General features: G+C 41.6%; 1 protein-coding gene across 1 annotated transcript in view; it reads right to left on the reverse strand.

The window, feature by feature from the left end:
* PANK1 (pantothenate kinase 1) overlaps nucleotides 1-26,806 on the reverse strand; it is a 46,667-nt gene that overhangs the window by 17,325 nt on the left and 2,536 nt on the right. Inside the window, exon 2 of the mRNA XM_087824432.1 lies at nucleotides 1,694-2,046. Within this exon, the coding sequence (XP_087680558.1) occupies nucleotides 1,694-2,046 (353 nt within the window). The remainder of the gene's footprint in view (nucleotides 1-1,693; nucleotides 2,047-26,806) is intronic.

Below are 26,806 nucleotides of genomic sequence, written 5' to 3' on the forward strand. Positions count from 1 at the left end.
CATTCCTTCGGTCTGAATCAGAAATTTGGTGATGCCCCTGCTCTTAGCTAGGGGGGACTCCTAGAACCTCTTAATCTCTCTTTAGCTTTAGTTTTTTCATCCATATAACACAAGAATGCTACTATACTTCCTGTTCTCCGGAAGTCACGAATAGTTCCGATGCCCTAAAAATCAAATGACGAAACTGAGGTCCATGGGAGGGACATACCTCACCCTAAGTCAATCAGCTACTTAAATGTAGACACAGACTAGAATTCAAGCTCAATGCTTTTTCCATTATGAATTCAAATTTAATTTTCATGGTCCTGGAGCTGAACCTTCTCAGTTTCAAAACTCTCTGATCATTGGGTCTCTTTGATGAAAATAAGCTCCCAGGAATCATTTAACTGACAGCTTCAATTTCTCCTGCTCGGTAGGGAAAGGGGGACACAGAAGAAAGAAGCCAAAACCTGAAAATAATCAGTATCGCCTAAGATACTGTGGTAGCACTCTATTGCCAGCTCTCCTAGAAACTACTCAGATCAGCGAGAAAAGCGATGTTACCTTGGATGGCACAAATAAAATTTTCATTTATAGCTTAATACCACAGATTATGCACAGGCTCATTAATTTATTCCTTAGTGATAGACTTTATGACAAGTCTGGATTACACTGGTTCCACGCCAGTGCTTGCTTCTGCAGCACAAACACATTCCATGCAGGGCAAGATGCCAGTAATTTGTACTCTAGGCTCTGAGAACATGCATTTTACGTCTCAACTCACTGTATTTTCAACTTCCTGGTGGGACTAGTCCCCAAGTCTTCCAATCCTTCCTTTGCCTATGATCAGTCACTTCTGTTAATCTAGTTTCCTTCGTTTATTCTCACTTTACTCCCTGTGAGGTGAGGCTGGACAGCACAGAGATCACCTTGACTGTAGAGATGGGACAACTGAATCCCATAGGTGTTAAGGGATTGCTCAACAAAAGGGAAGCGTGGGCTCCATGTCACTCACATCTTCCACTCAGCCAAATCTGTCAAATCTAAATGAGCAACACTGAGCTGGAAGACACCACCAGTGAGGATACAGCATTATTCTTATTATATAGACCTGTAATCCCAAAATCACGCTCATTAGTAAAGGAATTTACCTACAAATAACATCCAAGGTTTCATTTTTGTTGCGAGCAAAACTTCTGAATCACATTCAGAAAACAGAAAGACGCAGCGCAAATGGGTAGGCCGGAGTCATAACTTTTAGTGAATCTATAGAAAGCCTTTCCTGTGGGCCTCGGTCTGTGGACCGATAAAACTAGCACAGTGATTATGCTTTTCAAGAAACAGTAGTGAGTGTCTACGGAAAACTCTAGAACACTTCTAAAAGGGAGATCTATGTGTGTCATCTTGTCCTTAGCGTACTGGGCAGCAAGCACTAACTATAACAAAAGCGGTGATGGTAACTAACATTTACTGAGCATTAACGAAGTGCCTGGTACGAGTTATCTCGTTTAATCCTTCTAGTAACAGCCCTGTGGGGCAGCAGCTGTTCATACAGATGTGGAGCCCGAGGCACAGAGAGGGGAAGTAGGGTTGTCCAAAATGCCAAGGCCAGCCTACTCCTAACTCAGATGAGATGCCCTGATTAGGGGCAGGAGAGCTTTTCTCTTTCCCTAGGAGGCTGTTCTGCCGTGTGAACAGGCACAAGCCCACGTACCATTCGGAAGTCCTCCTCGAACTTGAAGGCGCCGCCGCCGGTGGCGCAGAGCGTGGTGTGAAGGCTGGAGAAGTTCTTGTCGCTGCCCATCTGGATGAACAGGTGCATGGCGCAGGTGGGGAAGCGGATGAAGTGCAGGTTGCCCTTGCGCCCGCACACCGTCAGGTTCTTCAGCTCCAGGTGCACGTCCCGGATCCCGGTTTTCCCGTAGGCCGTGTTCGAGGTCAAGTACTTCCTGATGCTCTTCAGGTTCTCCACTTCCTCTTGTTCCTCCTCGGCGGTAATATCCTTCGGCTCAAAGTAAACCAGCTTAACCAGTGTTCCACCGATATCCATGCCAAACCACGGGAATGCTGCGGACAGAAGGACAGCGCCACTGAATTCTATGCACCCAAAGAAATAGTTGATTTTTTAACATTCAGTAATGAAATGCCCTGGTGCCACATCTGTATGTGCATTTAACTTTCCGTCTACTTCATTTCAAATATACGCGCCGAGGAGAAATTCAGTTTAAACGGTGCCCATGATTCTGTCCTATGCTCCACGCAATCAGAGTCTGCGTCAGGACTGCCTAGGAGATGGGAAGCAGGATCCTGCAGTTCCCTGAGCCAGGCTCCACTTCCCTGCACTTCCAGGGCTCGCGAATCTCACCAAACGGGTGCAGAATGGCCCACCCAGACGTCCCCAAAACAGCCTCGTGTTAGAATGGCCTCTAACATTCCAACTTCTGGTCTTGTCTCCCACGGATTCTGATTTTAATTCAGGTGTGGGACCTGGGCATGAGTATTTTTTAATAGTTCCCCAGTGGTTCCAATCTACAGGCTTGGGAACTGCTAAACCAGAACCACAGCGACTGACAGGCAAGCCAACAAACCAGCACAGCTCCCGACAGGATTGGCAACGCAAAGGCATGCCTCTAGATGCAGGGATATGTATGTACCTCACAGATGATGTTTTTAGGTTCATTTTCTAAAACACTGTTCTTTTATAACATTTATGAAATGCTTAACTCTCATAGGAACTAAACTCAACATCAATTAGCCTATGGTGAAACTTTTTTTTTCCTTAATCTGCTGGAGCTGTTGGCTTGTGACAAAATAAATCTCCACTGTAATTATTTTTATTGTTATTTAGAGAACTGGCTGAGCTCCCTAACCAGCCTGAATTTATTTAGAGGCAACCTGGAGAGTTGAGGTTGTGCTGTCAAATTCTATGCGAAGAACATAGAGCAAATCCAAAGGAGTAGCCCAAATCTCTACTAGTCAATTCAGATCACAGATGACACTTCTTGGTCCATTCTCTGAAACTCGTGCCATCTGCATGGCCCACGGTGCAGGTAAAAGACAAAGCCGCAAACCAGAATTTAGAACAACTGCTGTCCAGAAACAGCTAGCTCACTGCAACTCCCTCCACCTCTCTGTATCTCAGTTCCCTTATCTGTGAAAGGAGTGGATTGCATCAGAATGGTCTCCAGTTCCCTCTAGACTAAAATTTTTTTATTGATTAAGAAATATATTTAAAAATCACAACTATCCCTAATCATACAGGCTGACCATAGCACTAGTATTTTTAAAATATCTTTTTATTGATTTTAGAGAGAAATGAAGGGAGAGGGAGAGAGGAACACTGATACGTCTAAGAAACATGATCAGCTGCCTCCTGCACACAGCCGCTGGCTGTGCCCTTGCCAGGAATCAAACTAGTGACATTTTGGTACAAGAGACGATGTTTAATCAACTGAGCCACACTGGCCAGGGCCATAGCCCTAGTTTTAACCTCTAATGAAATACTCTATGGCATGTCAACAGGTGACCGGGCTATGCAATTAGTGTTGCAGTTTATAATTCATTCTTATCCAAGAAGGGTAGACACCTACACCTGGATAGGACGGGCTAAGGGGTATTCAGGAACACTTCCAGGATAACCATTTTGGAAAGATTCTGGCAACATATATTAAAATTAAAAATACACATACATTTTTAATCCACTTAATCCCGCTCCTGGACAATATTTTCAAAACCACCAGTATTGAAGAAAGGTGTAAGAATGTTCATTGCAGCACCCTTTAGAGCAGCCAAATAAAAAACAAGGTAACAAGTAAAAACCGGAAACAAAAGTGCATGCCCTTTAACAAGAAAACTGTTCAATAAAATGTATGATTTACAAATCATGGAACACTGGGCAGCCATTAAAAAGAATGAATAAAACCTATGTTAGCTGCCTGGGGAGATATCCTCAGTTTTCTGTTAAAGAGAAAAGCAAAAGATCCTTAAAGTATATATATTCTTAAATAATTTATTTACCCTATTCTGTTTGAAAAAAAAGAAGGTGAGGATGAGAGGGTGAAAGAGATGAAGTAATGAATCTGTATTCCAAATATTGAGGGGAAAATTAAAAAATTTATTAGTAGCTGATAGCTTTAAAACAAACCCTGTTTCTTAAAAACCTTTTCGGAACACTAGAATAATCTGAGGGCCAGTAACTTTGAAAGGTTACAGTGTAAACTCCAAGTAGCAAAAATGAGCAAAATAAGAAACAAAACAAAAACCAACAACCACCACATAAAAGGTTTCCTACCAGTGAAGGAAACAATTTTAAAGAGCTAAGAAGGCTGACGTTAGAAAATCTACCTCCTCCTGAACAACCAGCCACAGAGCTGTAAGAGGTGCTCCCGGTGAGGCGAAGGCCCCTAACACCAATATTTCTCCCTGTATGTAAATTAGGGACCTTGCGTCACAGTTTAACAGATCTCTCAAGGGTCCACACCAAGCTGGAATTTATTGTCATAATAATGCCTTGTGAAAAGAGAGTATCAAGACTGAATTTCTTTTCCCACTATTTATAAATAGATCTGTCAAGAAAACTAATAAGTGGGAAAGATGTCTGAGGATTGTGTGACCAACAGAAAGAAAGATTTTAAAAGCACTTTGGAGATATGTTTGCACTACATAAAAACTAATTACATTGGGAGTTGCCTAAGGACTTCTACATGTTAAAACGAAAACAAAAAACAACTTTGTTAACTTAGATTCAGGTGTGTAATAGGATTGTACTTCTTTAAAAATCTGTTCTCCTTCCCTTGGTGGATAGTACAAGGTAATTCTTGGCTAATATATTCACAGTTAACTTTAAGAACTGGACCGAACCTTCCGTAGAGCACAACATCCAGTTTACAGATAAGAAAAGTAAGGCTTAGGAAGACCAAGGAATTGTCTACAGTCGGCCACACTAGGTATCATCAGAGTCCATTTCCAGTTTCATGAGCCAATGCAGGCCCGTTTTGAAGGCTAGCCTGAGTTGTTTGTGAATTGCAACTGTGAATATCCCAAAAGATAGAGGAATTGTAGGCAAGTTTATTTCTTGAGCGACATATTAATCTGTAAGATGGAGGTGCACTAACCAACCCATCACCAAAGTTCTGTCTAGCCCAGGGGTGGGGAACCTTTTTTCTGCCAAGGGCCATATGGGTATTTATAACATCATCTGTGGCCCATTCAAAATTATCAACTTAAAAATTAGCCTGCTATATTTGGTTAACATTTAATTAAGCCACCCCTAATGTGATGGCTGGAACTACTTTTCTTTGGTGAGGCATTGGCAGGGCCAGACCAAAGGATTTCAAGGGCCGGACTTCACCCACCCCCAGTCTAGTCTGTCATCCTAAATACACACAAAGCCCTCCAAAACCATATTTTTTTAACAGCATAAAACATAAGAGTTGAAAACCTACGATCTCTTCAATGACCTTAAAAAATTGGTAAATGTAACATTTAATAAAACAGTTTCTGTAACACTGTAAGGAAACCCATAATTATTTCACAGAGCAAACTGTTAAACATTAAATACTCAATGCAGAGAATCGCAAGTCATGGTTTCCTTCAAATAAAAACATACCAGATTTCTTTAGTTTGGATTTTAGTTCATGGCAATACCCATTGTTGGCAAGGGTACAAGGACACAAGTACTTACAGAGTATCGATGGGGATCTAAGCTGGTGTAGTCTTTCCATGTCAGTGTTATAGGATAGTATGAAGCCAAGAAAACTCCAGGACAAGCAGAACAGGGAAACTGAGACAGTTAAATAGCAGTTTGCAGCCACCTAGTAAATCCTATATACTTCTCCCCAACCCCAGGGTAAATAGCATAAAACACCCTATTCCTAGAGACTCGTAACAGAAATCCAATTACTGCCATTTCTTGCAGCCACCTAGTAAATCCAATCTTCCCTAAATCCCGGACACTTGAGAGTAAATAGTTAGAACCTCTCCCCAACCAGAGGATAAATAGCTTAAAACACCCTACACAAGAAGACGGGTAATAGAAAGCCAATTAGTGCCATTTACCAGCCCCACCCAAGGACCGGCGAGTTCAGTGAATATATCTCATTTTGGTACCAGGGCTGATGAAGATTCTACTGATCTCCCCCCGAGATGTCCCCTAAAAGCCTAGCCTTTAGAACCCCTTTAGTCTCCCTCCAGAGAGCACACCCTTGCCATTCTCTTTCCCCTCATCTTCCCCCACAGGCACATGCCCCCTAAACTCTAAGGGACCCCAGGAGATTTGCAACCAGGGGAGCAATGGGCAGGGGCAGCTCCTCCCGAGCTAACCCCCTGAACCTGTCTCCGGGGCCCCCTTGTCTCTGACCTCCCAGTGAGCCAAAGCAGCCCAGCCTAGGCTCTCCTGTCGCTTCTTCTATGCCCTTCCTTGTGTCACTGTCCTAAGTGTGTTTTTCCTGCAGTCAATAAATTCTTGCTTTCTTTTCTACACTTTGTTTCTTGATTGAAATCTTTCCCTCAAGAAGACAAGAACCGAGGTCTCGTCATCTCCCTGGTAACAGCGTTTTGGTAATGTGGTGGGCAGTTAGACAGGAGCAGAGCAAGGATGGGCCAGGTACAGAGGGTCACCAGGACGGAAAGCCCTGGGTGCCTAGCAAAGGAAAGCGTAGGGTGGGACCTTGTTCCCAGGGTGAACTTTCCTCCCCTAGCATATCTCTGGTCATACCGTTTGGACCCCTGGCCTTTCCTCCCTAGAGATAACATCTAGGTCTCAGTTGGATTTCAGCTCCAGGCCCAGAAGAGCAACAAAACCAGCCACAGCTGACCTCAGGATCAGCTGCATTGAATAATGACGCCCTCGTGTCAACCAATCAGTGGAGGCCACAACCCTGAAAGGACCCACATGGAAAACAGCTGAATATTCTATTGAGATCTTGCCCCTCGGACCTCCCTGAAGATCTCCACCCTTTAAACTCTTAAACCCTTAAAATCCTTAGGATAGAGGACTTCTCCCTCCCAGGAGCAAGCCCATGCCTTTCTCTTCCCCTTCCTCCCTTCCCCCAAACACAGTTACCATTACCTTCCTCACTCCCAAGCTCCTAGGGTCCTTACTTTTTGCCTCTTTAACTTGTTTCCTCAGCCCATTTCTCCTATGGGTTACTTCTTCCACCTCTGTGACTTTATAAATAAATGTTTTCTTATAGTTTGGGTCTTGGCTCTGAATTCTTTCCTAGCCAGAACCCAACTACCTAGGGAACCCAGGTCTGGTGTGACCCCACCGGTCTAACGCTTGGTTCCATTCCTGCCACCTACGACCTCAAGACAAGAACTGAGGTCTGGCCATCTCCCTGGTAACAGCTCTTTAGTAATGTGCTAGGCAGTTAGACACATGAGCAGAGCAAGGATGGGCCAGGTACAAAGGGTCACCAGAGTGGAAAGCCCTGGGTGCCTAGCAAAGGACAATATATAAAGCTCCAGATTGCTAAATCCTTTGATACATTAATTCCACTCTTTACTAAGTAAATTATTATGCATACATTCAAAAATTCACCTTAAAAAAAAATCATTGACAGTTTACCAATAATAAGGAAACTAATTTATTGTCCCAAAATAAAGGGCTGGTTAAATAAATGATTATCCATTTTGCAGGACAGCACTTAATGATGTGACAGTGTTCATTATGTATTACTAAATGAAAAGGTCAGGTGATCAAATGGTACACTTCATACAATTACAATTTTGTGTAAAAATTAAACGGCTATCTGTACAAAGAAAATATGAGAAACTTTAGACCGAAGTGTTAACGACCATTATTGCTGGATTGTGAATCAGGGTGACTTTTTTTTTTTTTTTTACAATCAATACATTTAATCTTCATAATCAGAGTTACTTTAGAGTTCTCAATCAAAAATTTCTCCGTAATGATGCAAAAGAAAAAGAAATTGTCTTGACTTGGCTTCAGTAAGCAGATACCTGATTTCTGGCCCTGGCAGTTCCCATCTCAACAGTTCCTTCCTTTCTCAGGCAACACCCTACCCATATCAAGCCTGTAGACACAAGACATCAAGAAAGACAAGGAAGGGTAGGGCAGGGCTGGAGGTCTGGACTTGTCCCCTGGGTGCTGGGACCAGGAAGGTGGAATTAAAAGATTAGGTGATATTGGAGTAGGAGGATCTACCTAGCTGACTTTAGGCTGCTGGTTCCATTGTAGGGATAACTATGCAAAACTAAGAATCTAAGAAAAAGGTGCCAGAAAAGGAACGAAAAATAAGATTTTATATTAAAGTACCCACCTTGATCCTGAAAGAAAACAAACCAGTGGTAACAGCAGTACTGAGCAGTGTCTTAAGTACAGAAAACCCAAATACCACTCACTGATTTCGGTATGAACAAAGCTAAGATCAACTACATAAAACACTGCATATACCATAAGAAGGCTTTCAATCAAGTAAATAATACGTTGCCTTTTTTTAAAGCTGGTGTGGCTCAGTTGGTTGGGAGTCGTCCTGTGCACTGAAAGGTTGCAGGTTCGAATCCCAGCCAGGGCACAGGCCCAAGTTTCCGGCTTGATCCTGGATAGGGGGAGTGCAGGAGGCAATCAATCGATGTTTTGCTCTCACATTGATGTCTCTCTCTCTCTCTCTCTCTCTCTAAAAATCAGTAGAAAATCTTTTTTTTAAAAAGAGAGAGAAAGAAAGAATGATAAGGAAAGCCTGACACCCAAGAGCAGTTGTTTAGCCAGTGGCTGACCCGACCAGGCCTCTCTCAGGTAGGAATTTGGGGTAGGAAGAGGTCTGATTTACCCACCTACTACATACATTATTGTCAGGGCAAAATGCTTATGTTAAATTTGGCATTTCAGAACGCACTTGAAGGGACACAGCTATGTTTTCTGGAAAGGATCACTGTGGGAAAGGCCACCTACCCCTGTGTGACAATAGCCCTTCTCCCACTGACACAGCCTCAGGTTCTGATGGACTTTCTCCCTCTCACACTCACAAGGGTGGGGAACGAAAGGGCTGATCATATTCTTATATTCCAGAGGGGAAAGGGCAATAGCGAGGACCCAGTGTGCTCTCCCTCCCTGGAGCACTCGCCAGCCTTCCCTGCCCCTCAGGCGCCCAGCTGTGTTACCATTAGCTTCCTCACTCCCAAGCTTCAAGGGCCCTTCCTTTACCTCTGTAACTTGTTTCCTAAGCCCATTTCTTTTATGAATTACTTTTTCTACCTCTGTGATTTGCCAAATAAATATTCTTTTACAGAGTCTGGGTCTTGGCTCTGAATTCTTTCCTAGCCCAAACTCAAGTACCAAGGTTGCTGAACCCAGGTCCAGTCTGACCCCACTGGTCTCACACCTGGTGCAGGTCCTGCCACCTACAACATCAGCCACCAATTCTAAAGTCTAGATTCCACCACTTTTGCCACCCAGGCCCAAATTATCGTGGGGCACAATGGGCTCAGTGCCTAGGGCCTGCAGTATTTTTTAACACTCATGAAAATACTTTCATTTCTCTTAAAATCAGAAGAAAACATAGAAACTTTCAGGTAAAAAAAAAAAAAAAAATGTTGTACTTATATCAATGTACAAATCTTTATACCAACATAGTAATAAAAAATATATAATTTCTATTTATTTTTTATGCTTGGAGTCCATGAAAGCTGGCCTGTTCCACATTTTGCTCCACACCTAAACCCAGGTTAGAACACACAGGATACCATACCAGAGTCTACTTTGCATATGCAATTTAAACTGGATCTTGATGGTTTGTTTACAACTGTATTTCTTTAAAGCAACTTCAATCTTAGAATTCAGTGCAACTAAATTTTAAAGTCAAGCACTTGATTACATTTATTTTGAAAAAAATTACTAGCTGTATCCACACATGTTACATCTCAAATTTGCATCATAAAAACCACCTAAAACATTTGGTTTTTTGATATATCTTTATTGATTTCAGAGAGAGGAAAGGAGAGAGAGAGATAGAAACATCAATGATGAGAGAGTCATTGATTGAGCCCACAACCCGGGCATGTGCCCTGACCAGGAATCGAACCCCAATCGCCTGGATCCTAGGTCGATGCTCAACCGCTGAGCCACGCCCGGCTGGGCTAAAGCATTTGTTAAAATACAAACTCATGGGCCAGTGCCTGTAGATTCTGAGAAAATGTTTTCAATGAGGGGCCTCTGTAATTCTTCTTGCTGCTCAAGTTCAAAACCAGTTTTAGTTGAACCAAAATAAATACTTTACGTAGCTGGACCATGACTTAAAAGTGAGAAATCGGGGTTTGAATAAGCTGTCCTTGCTAGTAACTTCGAGGGACTGAGACTGGCAGCCAGGGGCAAGGTAATGACCCAGTAGACATTCCTATTCCCATGAGGGCCTTGAACACATCTAATTGCTTCTTAATAAAATTATCTATGGACAATTTATTACATAAGTGCCACAGGTGATTTTCAAATTTTAAATATAGCTTTTGGGTGGATGACACAGTTACTGTTTTGTCCATGAGTAAACCCCACGGCTATAGCTTTAGATACATTCCACGTATAATTAAGTTTTGTCATTGTGCTCCTCTCTGCCAGTGGCTCCCATTTTAAAGGTAACCAGGCATTCCTTCGTAAAAAAGTTAGCTCTCTCACTTATATGTGGAATCTAATGAACAAAATAGAAACTGAGGCATGGATACATGGAACAGACTAACAGCTGTCAGAAGGTAGGGGGCTCAGGAGACCGGATAAAAGACGGTGAAGGGATTAAGCAAACACACACACACACACACACACACACACGTATATAACACAGAGACACACACAGCAGTGTGGTGATAGCAGAGGGAAAGGGGGGCTAAGTGGAGGGGGGCAAAGGTGGGGATGGAAAGAGACTTTGTTTGGGGTGATGGGTTGTACAATGCAATGCGAAGATGATGTTTTATTGAGTTGTTCACTTGAAACCTGTAGCCCAGTAAATTTATAAAAGGGAAAGTTAGCTCTGGCAACAATACTCACATATTTAGGTCAGGCAGCCTGACATTCTTTGATTTGCAAACCATGCGGTTGACCTTGATACAGACAGAAACACCAAAATAAAAGCTATGTTAAGATTTCAGAAAGAAAAGAAAAGCTCTTTCAGGGCACCATTCTGGTGGCATCATTAAATGTATTTTTATTTTGGATCTGGAGGATGAGGAGACAGGGGTAAAATGCAGCCAGAGATGAAGAAATCCAAAATGCCAAATTCATGAGCTTAAAAATACACTTCTTTGCCCAGCCGGGCGTGGCTCAGCGGTTGAGCATCGACCTGGGATCCAGGTGATTGGGGTTCGATTCCCGGTCAGGGCACATGCCTGGGTTGCGGGCTCGATCAATGACTCTCTCATCACTGATGTTTCTGTCTCTCTCTCTCTCCCTCTCCTTTCCTCTCTCTGAAATCAATAAAGTTATATTAAAAAAAAAAAATACACTTCTTTGCCCAGCCGGGCATGGCTCAGCGATTGAGCATCGGCCTAGGATCCAGGAGATGGCAGTTCAGTTCCCGGTCAGGGCACATGCCCAGGTTGCAGGCTCGATGCCCAGGCGGGGGCGTGCAGGAGGCAGCCGATCATTGATGTTTCTCTCTCTCTCTTTCTCCCTTCCTCTCTCTGAAATCAATAAAGATATATTTTAAAACAAAACATTTATTTGATTCTCTTACTCAAGTCCCTGAGCAGCTCAGTGAAGTACAGTTTCTTTCCAGAGGTCCTGGGGCCCCTCCCTACCACCCTTACAAGAGAAATCAGAGTAGAAAGAGAGGTGTCCCTTTAGTGACCATCGAGCTCATCTTCTCCCCACTATCCCTACAGTCAGCCTATGTTTCCGCTCCAGGCCCACAGGCCCTGAACTAAAAAGAAGATTCCATAGATTGGACTATGCAGATACGTGCCAAGGGTCAGGAGTGCGCGTGTCTGACTATGCCCATGTGACTGTTTCAGCAGCCAGAGCTGATCATAGCTTCTACCCGAACAGCTCCTCCAACCACCCAAGGCCCCTCCTGCGGGTCAGGATGGTAATCTCATTACTTGTTTAAACAAATCCCAGTTTAAACCACCAAGAGGCTTAGCTTTCCGTCCTGACAAGCTGCCAGAGCACACTTATGTACTTCAGGGATGCTCCCAACAATTTAACACCACAGAGTGGTTAATTAAAGAGGCTTCGGGGAGAACAGCACTGCTAGTCGGCACCGCCAGGCAGAACAGATCTACTGGAGATGGGGCTTGTTCGTTTATTTTATCTGGACTGTGAAGGTCTGGCAAATCTCTAAAGTCGAGCTGAGCGGGGAATGAGGAAAGATGTGCTAACCGCTCACCTGCAATGCAAACTGAAATAAAGGTCACTACCACCCTCGCCAAGTAATCTGAGAACAACTACGTGCTTATGCATCCACCGATTCATTGAACAGATTTTCATTTTGTTCCTAGATAGTGTGAGGCACTGTGGCACAGTGCTGGGGGGTGGCAATGAACCTGCCCCCTTAGCACTCACATTCTAGGCTGCAGGACTTATTGTTAATCAAGAAGAACAGTCTAGAAAGAAGGGAAAACTCTGCTGGGTGAAATTCACATTGTCCAAGTATCAGACACTAATTAATTAAAACAATCCTTTAATATTTACGAATGACAGCTCTATGCAGGTTTCCCTCTTAAGCACAGTAACTATAACAAAGTAAAGCCTGACACTTCCTAGCCATTCATTATAACTAAACTGGAGATGACATTCAAACATAAAGTTTAAGATGCTACTTCAAAGTTGAGATGCTACTTCAAACCCCATAGGATGGCTATAATCTAAAAAATGGAAAATAACACTTGTTGGTGAGGATGTGGACCACATGTGGGTATATAAAATACTGCGGCCACTTTGGAAAACAGTCTGGCAGTTCTGCAAGAGGCTAAACATAAGTTAGTGTTTGATCTAGTAAGTCCACTCTTAGGTATATACCCAAAAGAACTAAAAACATATGTCCACACAAAAACTTAAATGCAAATGTCCATGGAAGGTTTACTCATAATAGCCAAAAAAGTGGAAGCAACCCAAATGCCTATCAACCAGTGAATGAATAAATAACATGTTATCACCATACAATGAAATATTACTTGGAAATAGGAACAAAATACTGATACAATTAAGACATGGATGAACCTTGAAAGCACTAAGGTAAGTGAAAGGAGCCAACCACAAAAGGCCACATATTATATAATTCCATTCATATGAAATATCCACAATTAGTGGTTGCCTAGGGTTTGGAGTCGTAGGGAGGAAACGGGTGTGGCTGCTAATGAGTTTTTTGGGGGGTGACAAAGTGTTCTAAAATTGCAAGGTATGGTATAGGGAAGAGAGTCAATATAGTAATAACTATATGTGGTGACGGATGGTTACTGGACTTATAGTAATGATCACTTTGTAAGGCATATAAATGTTGAATCTCTGTGTCACACACCTAAAACTAATATAACACTATATGTCAATTATAGTTCAAAATAAATTAATTAAAAATAAAACTGTGGTGATGACTGCACTCAATATGCGAAAAATATTGAACTGTACACCTTAAACGTTATATCTCAATAAAGCAGCTTTTATACATATACAAAGCCCTGGTTTTCATTTTATAGATAACAGTTAAAATATAGATGCCGAATTATAAGAAAGAAGGAAATCTTTCTAAAATGTTATGATGCATTTTCCCATATTCTTAAAGAAAACTGTAGCTCTTCCTGATGACTCAGGGTCATATAAGAATTGGTTACTGTCCTCAGGAGGTTCATAAACCTGTGCTTTCCGGGCTGCTGTGGTTTAAGTATTCTTTTGTCTTTATTACAGCTTTCTATGTCCTGCTAAAGGATTAACACTGTTCATTTCTTGCTGCTGTCAGTGTTACTGTAGCATGTCTGTCCCAAACCTGCAATGAATGCCGAGAAGCCAGAAAAATTAAGTCTGTTAAAACTGTGACTTGGTAAGAGTCCATAGACTCAGAGCACAGGAAGAGCTCCAAGTGTAAAATGCATGGCTATCTCCAGTGCTATCTACTTTGCAGCACTGATTTTGTTTGCTCAGAAATGTTTACTTCCTTCCAGGTACTCAGCTGCCCTCTGGGTTATTGCTGGCAAGTGGCCAGAGTGATGATCACTGTAATTAGTAATAAATGTTCATTTTGGTTTTGTTTTTTACGATAACAACCTTTATCAAAGGCACAGCTAGATGTAACATCTCACTGGGAAAAGGGATTGAAACTGAAAAGTATACACATGAACTTTAAAATATTTTATTTATCTGGCGCCATTTAGTTTGGGGGCATAATACCCTTCTATATCATTAAGGTGAGATTTTCAAACTCTTTGGAACTTTTTTTGTTCTATTGCATCTTAACTCTGGGTCTCGCAAACAAAAGAGATAAAAAGAAACATCTTATTTACATTGGTGTGTTTCACACACACACACAAAATCACTGAATGTAAAGTTTGTGAGAATGATGCTGTTTTGATGAACATAAAGGCTGGAAAACTGACACGTACAGATGACAGCTGCAGTTTTACGAACTTCAGCATCCAATTTGCTTCTGCACTTTGTTTGGATTACACGATACAGGGGAAGGCCTGCCTTACAGAATAGGTGCACATCCTGTTTTCAATAAGCGTTCCTCGCAGTCTCAGGGATTTCTTGAATCAAAACTGATTCAGCAGTTTGAAAAGATTCACTGAAAATGTTTCCCAAAAAGCTGAAAACTAAAAAATATCTAACAACTTGCTTTACTTGTAACAGATATAAAAATCAAACTAAAAGCACCTACACCTTATCATAAGTGTTAAAACACTGACAGCATCATCACCAGGACTTGACAGGTTACCCATTTACTTGCTGTGACATAACCGACCTAAGCCAGAGTGAGAGCATTTGCCAAGCAAATAGGGCTAAGCCTTGACTAAAATTTAATGGAGTTTGGTACAAGTGGGTGGAAGGGGTGTACTGGCTTGTGCAATTTTGTGTGGACATATATGCATAGGGCAAACTTTTTAAAAGACTTCAGAGTTAAACTTGCCAGTAAATGGTCTGTTCATAAGAATTCAGAAGCTTATTCCAATTTCTATAAATAATGAGTTAACCCAGCAGCAGTACTGTCCCAATGAACACTAAGAGCTTACCATGCGCCGGGTGCTGTGCTAAGAGCTTTACATGCAATATTTAACTTAATTCTCAAAACCCAATGAGGTAAGCAGGCACTACTATTATGCCCATTTTACAGATGAAGAACCTAAGACTCAGAGACGTTAAGAAACCCACCCAAGCTTTAGTTAGGTGGTCTCCCGCATGCTTTTTAATTACAGCATTTAAATAGACAAAAATTTTGAATGAATTATTTGGACCCCATAAAAGTTCCACCCTTTACATGGCTGATGCATAACAAATATCCATTAACAGGAAAACAAAAGAGCAAATCTGAACACTGTACACCATTACTTACACGATCCATATAAAAACTGATATTAATGATGTCCCTGTATTATGAGGAAATAATAAATGATACTTTATTCTGTCAAAGAAAGCAGGTGTATAAAATGCATGTGAAGCCCATTTTGCATAAAACTTCAAGTCATGAAACTGACAAAGGGGAACTAGTCCTGGCAGGAATACAGGTAAGAATCTACCAATTTTAAACTGGTCCCATATCCAGGAATGCTTGAGGAACAAGAGTGATACTAAATAGATTCAGATTATTTGTCTTTGTTCCAGGTTCAACCCTGAATCCAGTACCTCCAGAGTCCCAGGCCTGAGTCCAGACAACCCTAATTGTCTTCAGGGTGGATGTCAGCTTGCCTGCTCCCACTAATAACTTCAGAGGAAAGGAAAGGGGTGGAATTCATTTAATCCTGCTCCTAATGTCTCAATCTCAAAACCAAAACTACAGAGGAGATACTAATCATTTCTAGTTCAGTGATTTGGGGGTGATCCCAAAGCACCCTTTTTTGGCACAGGATTATTTCATTCCGAGAATGAAGTTTCAGATCACAGGCCATGAAAAAATGGTTAAAAATTAATCATAAACAAACAGGTACTGGCAAACAAATGAATCCTCAGAGGCAACAGAATATCAGATTACCATCTACTAATAAACAGAATGTAACAATATGCACTGTGGTTAGTAACTGATTTTTTTTTTTTTAATCCTTATCTCAGGATATTTTTTCCATTGCTTTTCAGAGAGTGGGGGAGAGAGAGAAACAATGATGTGAGAGAGACACATCGATTGGTTTCCTCCCGAGAGTACCCCGACCAACAGGGCTGGGGATAGAGCCTGCACCTGAGGTACATGTCCTTGGCTGGAATCGAACCCAGGACCCTTCAGTCTGTAGGCCAATGCTCTAACCACTGAGCCAAACCGCTTATGGCTAGATAACTGATTTATTATCTAACTGATCATCATAAAATACTATAGTCTCTCAACTAGATATAACACATTGTTCACTTTTTCAGCAAGCAGAGAGTATGGTTTATTTTTTACTTTTTATCATCACTGAACTTTTTCTTTCTTTTTAAAAAATTTATCTTTCTTGTTGAAAGCATTACAGATGTCCCCTTTTTTCCTCATTGACCCCTTCCACTCCACCCCCACACCCCCAGGCCTTCACCACAATCTTGTCTGTGTTTATGGGTTATGCATATATGCATATAAATTCTTTGGTTAATCTCTGCCCACCCAACCTTCCCTCTGAGATTTAAAAGAGCCCTTATCTTTTAGAAATATATATGAAAACTTTGCTTCAGCATCGCTTAGTTTGGGAGGGGAAGGTTTCCGTGTAATTACATAATACATAGAATAAGGCTGAATATGAGTTGATACTGAGAGTAGCTGAAGGATAAGTAATTAGCAGTTAGTTATACTCTATAGCCTGGTTTTATATAATTTTGAAATTTTCCTAAATAAAAAGATGGTTTTTGGCCCTGGACGGGTAACTCAATTGGTTAGAGCATCGTACCGATATGTCAACATTGCGGGTTCGATCCCGAGTCAGGACACATACAAGAATCAACCAATGAATGCATAAATAAGTGGAACAACAAACTGATGTTTCTGTCTAAAAATCAATAAATAATTTTTTTAAAATAAAAAAGACTGTTTTTAAGTATTGACACTCTCCAAATATTCATCTAGGACAGTGAGAGGACAAAAGGAGCCAAATGAGTTTGCCTCTGGAATAAAATTTGAATGGGTATGAAGGGAAAGTCCCTCACAAATCCTGTTTATGGAACCAAACATACCAAGCGCCTTTTCTCTTGGCTGGGACAAATTTCAACGTGCCTGTCCTCACCAGAAACATAAAATGAAGCTATTCTGGCAACTCCACCATGCCATTTCTGCAGCAATAAGTACATTAGAAAGGTGCCAGTCTCAACTGAGGCCAGATTTACACCTAGTTAAAGAAAAAAATGTTGGCGTTCCCAATCCATAGGTAATGAACTCAGGACTCAGGATAATCCATGACATCCAAAATAAAAACAGTGAATCATAAATAAAGATTATGAACTCCAAAGTCATGATTTTTCTTTGATTAATACTTGCACACACATCACACACATATACATGCACACATACAAAGACATGAAGGCATGTAGTAGACTCCCCTCCTGCCCTTGGTCCCCCCGCTCCATTGCAGGTACACTAACCCCTGTTTGTTCTACTTACTGGGTAATTCAGCGCTGAGCCCAACTATATTTGAGGTAGGGATTTAAGAGGGAAAAAAGCAACAGATAACAGTGTGATTCTAAAGCCTACCCTTATACCATAGCGGGCCCTGAAATATGTGCAGAATACTTTCTTTCCTGGGAATGAGGCTCCCTCATCTAGCTTGTCTTCGGGCATTGTCCTACTTAGCGGAGGGCACACTGACCTGTTCCTCCCATTCTTGCCTCAAATGCTTTCATCATTCAGTTTGCATTACTGATGCTCTCTAGGACTTTTCTCTGAGTGACATGTGGTCTGAATCCCGGTCTGTGGTGCACCAGTAAGTATTTAACAACTGGCTCTCTGAAAATAAAGCCCTATTTTCAGCATTGGCCAATTTTTATTGCATAAACACATCCACTATGGTCAATTTCAAGCTATGAACACAAGGACATTGAATGCAGAGTTGGGAAGTAATGCATACAACCAGCTCCCAGAGCCTGTAGGAACCAACTCCAGTATACTGCTAGGACTCCTGTGGTACCCCTAACATTCTTTAAAGGTGTTCATGAAATATTATGTAATCACCCCAAAGAATAAATCACATTTGAGTCTAAGAACCTCCCTTAGAAGGTAGATGTGGTATCTCTTTGACCAAGCTGATATTACCTTCCTCCCCCTAAATATATAGCATCTCTAGATATTTTTCAGGAAAACGTATAAATGGTAAAGATCCTCAGCTATGTTCAAGTCCTCTGACTCAAATACCCACAGTATAGTGACTTATGGAACTACCATAGCATTGAGTAAAATCAAGCCAGGTAACTGGCTACAGGCTGCACTCTAGCTTAGAAAAACATGAAACCGAGTGTGTCATCCTGAGTTTAGCACAGTGCCTGGCCCAAAGGAATAAAAACTGGTTTGCCCCTGTGGGACCCATAGGGATTATTAAATCTGTGTTCAAAGCCACCCAGGTCAAAATTTGCCTGATCCCTTTATGATGTGTATTAAAAGGGGCCAAAGACTAAACCTGACTAGCTCAGGGGAGGCCTGTGCAGTGGTCTTGCAAATTCAGAGACCTAATATAACTACCAAGAATGGTCTGAAATGAAAACATTTTACTTAAAAGCAGTTTATGGTAGGTAGTCATGTCCTAGGCTAGAATCTTCCCTGAAAAATTTTTACTTTAACTAAGCCGGTCTATTGTCTTTTGCATCTCCAATGGATTTCATGTAACCCACTTGCCTCATCTCTTTTGATTGTAATGTATAAAATAAGGTGCAGAACTGCCATTCATCCGTTGAGATTTTGCTTCCCGACAATTGTCTACAGCTTGGCTCAAATAAACTCACAAAAATTCTTCACAGGTTTGAATGTTTCTTAGATTAACAATGACAACCCCACGGAGCCATCACCCACTCTAAGCTTTAATACTTTCTGGCAACCCAATGCAACCGGCTCTGAATCTCATAGGTGATCAAGTCTGGCAGGCGAGGATTTGGGGCTTGGTTCTTCAGAGGGTGGGATCCCAAGAAACAGTCAAGATAAAACAATTGTCTTTATCTATGAGCTCTCATGGAGAAGACAGATTAGATATACTGTATTGTCAAGGAATACCGGGCAAAGGTTAGAGGCAGATTTTGACTTAATATAAGGAAGGACATGATAACAGTTAACATTTACTGAGTGCTTGATTTGCTAGAAGCCTCACCACACTGTTTACACTTACCCAGCTTGAGGTTAACTAAGTCCATCCCTGCCCCCTTCACTCCTGGACAGCCTACCTCAGGCTATACAGGAGTTGTTTGTCCAGAAGCCCCAGCGGATTCCTAGTAACTGGCACTGCCCAGGCTGACCACAGGTCACAGAGTTTCAAGAAGGTCCAGACTGTCCTGAGCTGCTATCTCAAGTCCCTGTGGCCTCAGATTCAGCATAAGGCCAAGGGCAAGCACACCAGAATGTTCACAGGTCAGTCTCGAGGGCAATGGGTTCCCAGAAGGATCCAGGTCCTCATATGCCACAAGGAAGTTTTCTGGGCTGTGGGTTAAAATGAAGGTCCAAGAACTGGCTGCCCAGCAGTTCTGAGTTCTGAAGCGATGTTCAATTCATGTAGCTTTTATAAAGGAAAAGTGCTCCCTAGCCTAGTCCTCATATCTTTTGTGCTTATCTGCCTCCCTCAAGGCCTGAGATACCAATCAGTAGAGATTGAAGGAAGATACTTCCTTTTCAAAAAGAACTAGATTAGCAGTGATGTAAATTATACATTCTTCTTACAAAGTTGCCAACATCGCTCTCTAGCAGGGCACACTGTACCCGGTCTGGTATCAACAGTCGTAATGGGGCAATCTATGAACGTGACAGTGAGGTCAAGGCTTGTGACACAGGTCAGGTGCCCTCTAGAAATGTCAGGGGGCACTAGGGGAGCTTCCATTCAGGTGATGTCAGCTCAAGTTGGAGGATACCCAGAAACCCAGCCCCTAAAAGGTTCTCAGCTGGAAGAAGATAAGTTCATGGAAACCCTGAGACTTCAGCAAGTTTTAAAAGTCTCTGTGTCTAAGGGCAATGGTATTAATATTAAATGTCCTATATTAATAGTAGCTGGTATTAATAGTAAGATATCTTTTACTATGCACCTACCAGGGTCCAGGCATTCTACGATACACTTTATTTATGTTTTCTACATTTGGTCCTCAAAGTGATTTAAAAAATAGGCACCATAATCTCTATTCAACAAAGCAAGCTTCTAAGAACTTAAGAATTTCACACTGTTAATTAGTAAAATAAGGATCTGGTGGCTCCAAAGGTCTAGAAACCTCCACTCCAGAAACTGTCCACAATTCCTTAGAACCCACTAGAATCCTAAGTCTGGTCCAGTGGCCCAACACAGTCAAAATCTGAACTTAGATAATTTTACCCCAAGTACTTGAAAGGAAGATCATGATGGTACCTGTCTCACTCCATTCGGACTGCTGTAACAGAAATACCATACACTGGGTAGCTTATAAACAGCAGAAATTTATTTCTCACAGTTCTGGAATACAAGATCAGACATCGGCAGATTCAGTGTCTGATCAGGGCCCACTTCCAAATGGCTATCTTTTTGCTGCAACTTCACAAGTCAGAAGGGGCTGGCTAGCTCTCTGGGGTCTCTTTTACAAGGGCACTAATCCCAATCATAAGGGTTCAAACATCATGACCTCCTAATAATCACCTCCTAAAGGCCCTACCTCTTAATATCATCACCTTGTGGTTAGGATGTCAATATATAAATTGGGAATCTGTAATGCTTCGAACAATAAAGATAAATCATAAAATATATATGAATTTGGGAGGGACACAAACATTCAATCTACAGCAATTCCTGTCTCACAGGGTGTTGGGAATGTCTGATGCTACTGTTACTTCCACAAACACATCGATGAGGTTTTTGCCAAAGGTGTAAAAATTGCATACACTTATCTTTTCTGAAAGTTTTACAGAACATACGTCTTTTACCCGATATAAATACACAATAGGCTCGTTGTGGCAGAATAGAACATCAGGTAGCCGGCAATGGAGTTAGACTTGGGTTTGAATTCTGATCCTGCCCTTCACTGACTACAGGTTTAGGTAGGTTTCTTCACTCCTCTGAGCCTCTTTCCCCACCTGTCAAATGCAGAGTGGGAGTGATCATTGTGAACTTTTGTAAAAGCACATCTAGAACAATAGGCACATAGCTATGGCTCAATAATAGCTACTCTACTTACTCAGTCAACCAAAGCAACTACTATCGGTATTCACTATTGTCATAAGTTTTTCCATTCTCTTTCCAAACCATAAAGAAATCTGTAGAGGTCCAGATCATTTTGATGTAACTGCCTCTAAAAATAACACTCCCTTAACACTTTGAATTATCTGCTTCTTTCAAATACATTTCCAAGGAGAAACACACACACACACACACACACACACACACACACACACACACACACACACGATTAGCCAAGGCTAAGCATCTAAAAGACTGGGGAGCATGTGGGAGGCAACCAGTCATTTCACACCGATGTTTCTCTCTTTTTCCCTTCCCCTCTCTCTGAAAAGCAATGGAGAAAATATCCTCAGGTGAGAATTCAAAATATAAAATAAATAAATAAGTAAATAAGTTATAAGTAATGAAATACCAAGCTTGACACCTGCGAGATCTAGAGAAAAGGTCTACTTAGAAATTCTGTGTACCACGTTGGGTACACCGAACGGTTTCCATCTCTGATTCGGCATATTGTCATCCCAGGGTGAATATTGGCTCACATATTAAAGCTAAAGCACATGTAATTAAATATAAAAGAAGTCAACTCTTGATTTATTTTTATCTTCATGGTAATTGGTTGGTATTAAAACACATACACAATTAAAAGGCAAGCTATCACACACACAAAAAATAAAACCAAAAAAACCCTGTCAATTAAAACCAGTACTTCTTTTTCCCCCCCACTAATTCTGTCTCTAAAACCATGATGAATTTTGTTTCATTGACTTGTTTAATGTCCCACATGTTAAAAATTAACAGCACTCTTTCCATCTTGGTTACCATGTCAAACAAAATATGCTTTGTATTAATGTTGAAATCCACTTACTGATCTTTGGGGGGAAAGTGGTGTTCGTATGTCCACCATATCCTGATACCTGACTCAGCCACTTTGGCGATGCCTGCTTGGGCCATAAATTCTTAATCTTCAGTTCAAACGTGTACTGTCCAAGTCATCAGTTCACTGACAAACTTGGGAATCAAGAAGGAAGCAACGCTAGTGTGCTCTTGCTTTCCATTTTCCCTTTTTGTTCTCAAATTTGCAATGCTTCCCATCCATCTAGAATTACTGATTAATATTATTTTAAAATATATCTTTATTGATTTCAGAGAGAGGAAGGGAGAGGGAGAGAGAGAAATAGAAGCATCAATGATGAGAGAGAGTCACTGATTGGCTGCCTCCTGCACGGCCCCCACTGGGGATCGAGCCCGGCATGTGCCCTGACCAGGAATTGAGCTGGGATCTCCTGGATCCTAGGTCGATCGATGCTCCAGGGCTGAGCCACGCCCAGCCGGGCCTGATTATTATTATTTTTAAATGCACATGTATCCAAACATGATGCAGGTTCGACCAAAAAATTCTACCTTTATCTTTTATCCTGGTTTTTCTAATGAGCCTGATTCAGAGGTAGTAGAAAGCTCAAGTGCCAAAGCTAAATATCTCAATATTTAGAAAACTAAAGCCTTGTACTTTCACAGTGGTGGCTCGATAAAACTGGTAACAGATCTGGGTTTATTTGTTTGTACCAGCAAGTATGTTATGTACATAATGAACTCTCACCTATTTTCTGCAAGTGTTCTATCTGGATGATCTGAGAAGTCAGAACTTCCTTTCCAGGAGGTCGCTGCACTGATCCAGCATTTATTCTGGCCTGGTCCAAAGCCCTGGGAAGGAGGAGGGCTGCTCATGCTCCAGCTTTCTGATGATGCTCAAGTACTTGCCTTTCTGTAGCATAGTGTTCGGTGACCCACACAATGATCTCCTTTACAATTTTCTCCTCTCTCCTCCAGCGCGGCTTATCTAGCAGTGTCCTTGGGGTCTAAAATACCCAAGATTTCAAGGCAACATCTACTCACTACTCTGTGCTATTTCTGTTCCTCCTCCAAAAAATGTACACGTTATTAACCACTTTCATGGAAAATAGCTTATTGGGTGGAAAGAGTTATGTACAAAGGTGGTGCTTGCAGCACTAGTAATGACTTAGAGACTGTAGCTGCAGCCGAAAGCTATGCAACAGGTTAAATCAACTATGGTCTGCTCATAAAATGGAATATTAAGAAAACACAATCATTAAAAATGACATTTTAATACTACAAGGAAATGCTTATGCTAAAATTTTGTCAATAAAAAAGTAATCCAAATGTTATTTTAGTACTACTTTTAAAATATGGCAAATTTTCAGCTGATATTTTCTGAGTGATGGAACTGTGGGGACTTTTTTTCCTGCTTTTTTGGGTATATTTTTATATTATCCAATGGAGGGGGGAGGGTAAAATAAGGTAATTAAGGGACTAGGAGTGTTACATTTAATCAAACAAAACTTTGTGGTCTTTCGTATTCTAGGCCTTTTCTTTTTTTAAACTAAGAAAGTCAGTCTGAGGTTGTCTTTGCCAGCTCAACTGTCTTGTCCTATGAACTAATGGTGGACAGTGTTCTGTATGGTGGAGAAGACAGCCGGCTTTTACCAAATGACTGCTATGAGTCCCAGGAATCTAAGTTCTTCATATATAGTATCTCATTTAACTCTCACATCCACCTCATGAGGTAGTATGATTATCCCCAACCTACAGATACTAAAACTGAAGCACAGACGTTAAATACCCAGCTCCCAGTCATCCAGCTACAGTTCAAACTCAAGCCCTCTGGGGTCTGAATAACTACATCATTTACAATACTACATTAGCCCCGCTGGTGTGGCTTAGCGGCTGGGCACTGATCTGTGACCCAGGAGACCGCAGTCAGGGCACATGCCGGGGTTGGGGGCTCGATCCCCAGTCGGGGGCATGCAGGAGGCAGCTGATCCATGACTCTCTCATCATTGATGTTTCTATTTCTCTCTCTCCCTCTCCCTTCCTCTCTGAAATCAATACAAATATATGTTTTTAAAAAATACTACATTAAGTACTTGCTGCATCTTATTAGGACTATCATTTGATTCAAAAAATCTGGGAGGTAAGCTGACTCATCAGGTGCTATTTATATAGGCTTCAAACAATCAGAGCACCCAGGAGCAGACCAAAGGAATCTCCCTTAATGCTACCTTATGGAAACTAAAAGACTTTGCCAAAGTCTGTCATAGAGATGGAAACAGCTACCTCAATGAGGTAGTGATGCCACTTACACCTTTTTCTGTGACATCAACCAAATATTCATGTGCAAGGAACAAGACAAAACATATATCGTCTATAATCAGTCTTCCAACTTAACTGGGGAGGTAAGACAAATAATATAAAACTGGCACAAGGCAAAAAAAATGCATAATTAAATACTAAGTCATGTGTGTGGCAGAGTGGACAACTAGTGCAGAAGTCAGGTAGGAAGAACTGTCAGCTCCAAAGTATTCTAGAATCTTGAAGGTATAAAAGACAACACTTGGAGATCACCTAGCCAAGTCCAGCATTTCCAGATGAGTGCTAGCAACTTGAGGTCACACAGCTGCTAAGTAGCAGAGTCAGGTAAAGTAGCCCAGAAAGCGGTCTTGGAAAGCTTTGCAAGGATAAGGTAGGGTGAGGCGATGGCCCTTTAGATGAAAACAGTGACCAATATTTCGCTTTCCTGGCTTAGCAAAACCAATCTACCACTGGTTTGATTTTAAGATTGTGAACAGTCCCTGCACTGAGGGCTCAGATTTAAAATTTTTAAATAATGGAAAACTACTAAACTGTTTATTTTATTCCATTTATTGTTTTTAAACATTAGGCATTTTTATATGTTATTGTATTCTACCCAAAATGTTACCAAATAGAAACACACCTACCCACACATGCATTCCAGGTGCCTGCCTGAGAAGTGATAATCTGACTGTCCTAACATACCTCTTGTTTGGATAGAAGTAGGTGTCTGATGTTGTAAACTGGTAAGTAGAAATTATTTATCCAGCACTGATGCTTCCACCACTGACATACTCTTAAATTTCATTTAAAGCACTTAAATACTCTGTAATAATTGCTCACAGAAAATCTATCAGACACAAGAAAATGAGGATATGCTTAACTAAGTAGCTTCATCTTAGAGTACCTAAATATCAACTGATTGAGCAGTATTTTTTATAAAAAGATACCGGAATGTTAATAGGCAATGTATAAAGATATTAAATTAAACCTAGTTTTAACTAAGAAATTTTGGTGGTGAACATAGCATATATGACTCAGAGCATGTAAAATTTATTTCAAAACTGTTTGTTCAGCCCGACTGGCATAGGCTCAGCGGTTGAGCATCAACCTATGATGAGGAGATCCCGGTTTGATTCCCTGTCCAGGCACATGCCCGGGTTTCCGGGCTCGATTCCCAGCTGGGGGGTATAGGAGGCAGCCGATCAATGACTCTCTCTCGTCATTGATGTTTCTATCTCTCTCTCTCTCTCTCTCCCCCTCTCCTTCTCTCTCTCTTTCTCCGAAATCAATAAAAATATATTTAAAAAAATGTTTGTTCAAACCTGAGAAAAGAAAACATGGTATACCGTGTTATAGAATAGTAAGAAGCTAGGGAAATTCCAGGACAAGCAGAACAGGGAAAATAAGACAGATAGTTAAACAGCAGTTTGCAGCCACCTAGTAAATCCTATCTTTCCTAATAGAACACTTAGGAACATGTGGTTTGCACTTCTCCTTTCCAACCAGAGTGTAAATAGCTTAAATCACCCTACTCAGGGTTACTGAGAACAGAAATCCAATTATGTGCTACTTGCCAACCACACACCCAAGGACAGAAAAATTAAAAGAATAAATCTCATGTTGTACATCGACATAAAGCTGATGAATATTCTATTAATCTGCCCCTAAGACCTCTCCTAAACACCCAGCCTTTAAAACCCCTGAAAATGGCCCTAGCTTGTTTGGCTCAATGGTTAGAGTATTGGCTGGCTGACTGAAGGGTCCTGGGTTCGATTCCAGCCAAGGGCATGTACCTCAGTTGCAGGCTCAATCCCCGGCCCTGGTCCGGGAGGCAACCAATGGATGTGTCTCTCTCACACTGCTGGTTCTCTCTCCCTTTCCCTCTCTCTCCCCCACTTCCACTCTCTCTGAAAATCAATGGAAAAATATTCTTCAATGAGGATTAAAAGAAAAAAAACCCCTGAAATGAAAGTCCTAGCACTCTTTCCCTCCAGGGAGCATGCCCCTGCCACTCCATTCCCTCTCTCCTTTCCCCACAGGCACCTGTCCCCTAACCCCTAAGGGACCCCAGGAGATTTGCAACCAGGGGAGCAATGGGCAGTAGTGGCTCATCCTGGGTCCTAGGCTAACCCTCTGAACCTGTCTCCGAGGCCCCCTTGTCTCTGACCTCCCAGTGAGCCAAGCAGCCCAGCCCAGGCTCTCCTGGTGCTTCTTCTATGCCCTTCCTTGTGTCACTGTCCTAAGT

This window comes from Miniopterus natalensis, chromosome 14 (assembly GCF_054644295.1).
Source record: "Miniopterus natalensis isolate mMinNat1 chromosome 14, mMinNat1.hap1, whole genome shotgun sequence".
Taxonomy (NCBI): domain Eukaryota; kingdom Metazoa; phylum Chordata; class Mammalia; order Chiroptera; family Miniopteridae; genus Miniopterus; species Miniopterus natalensis.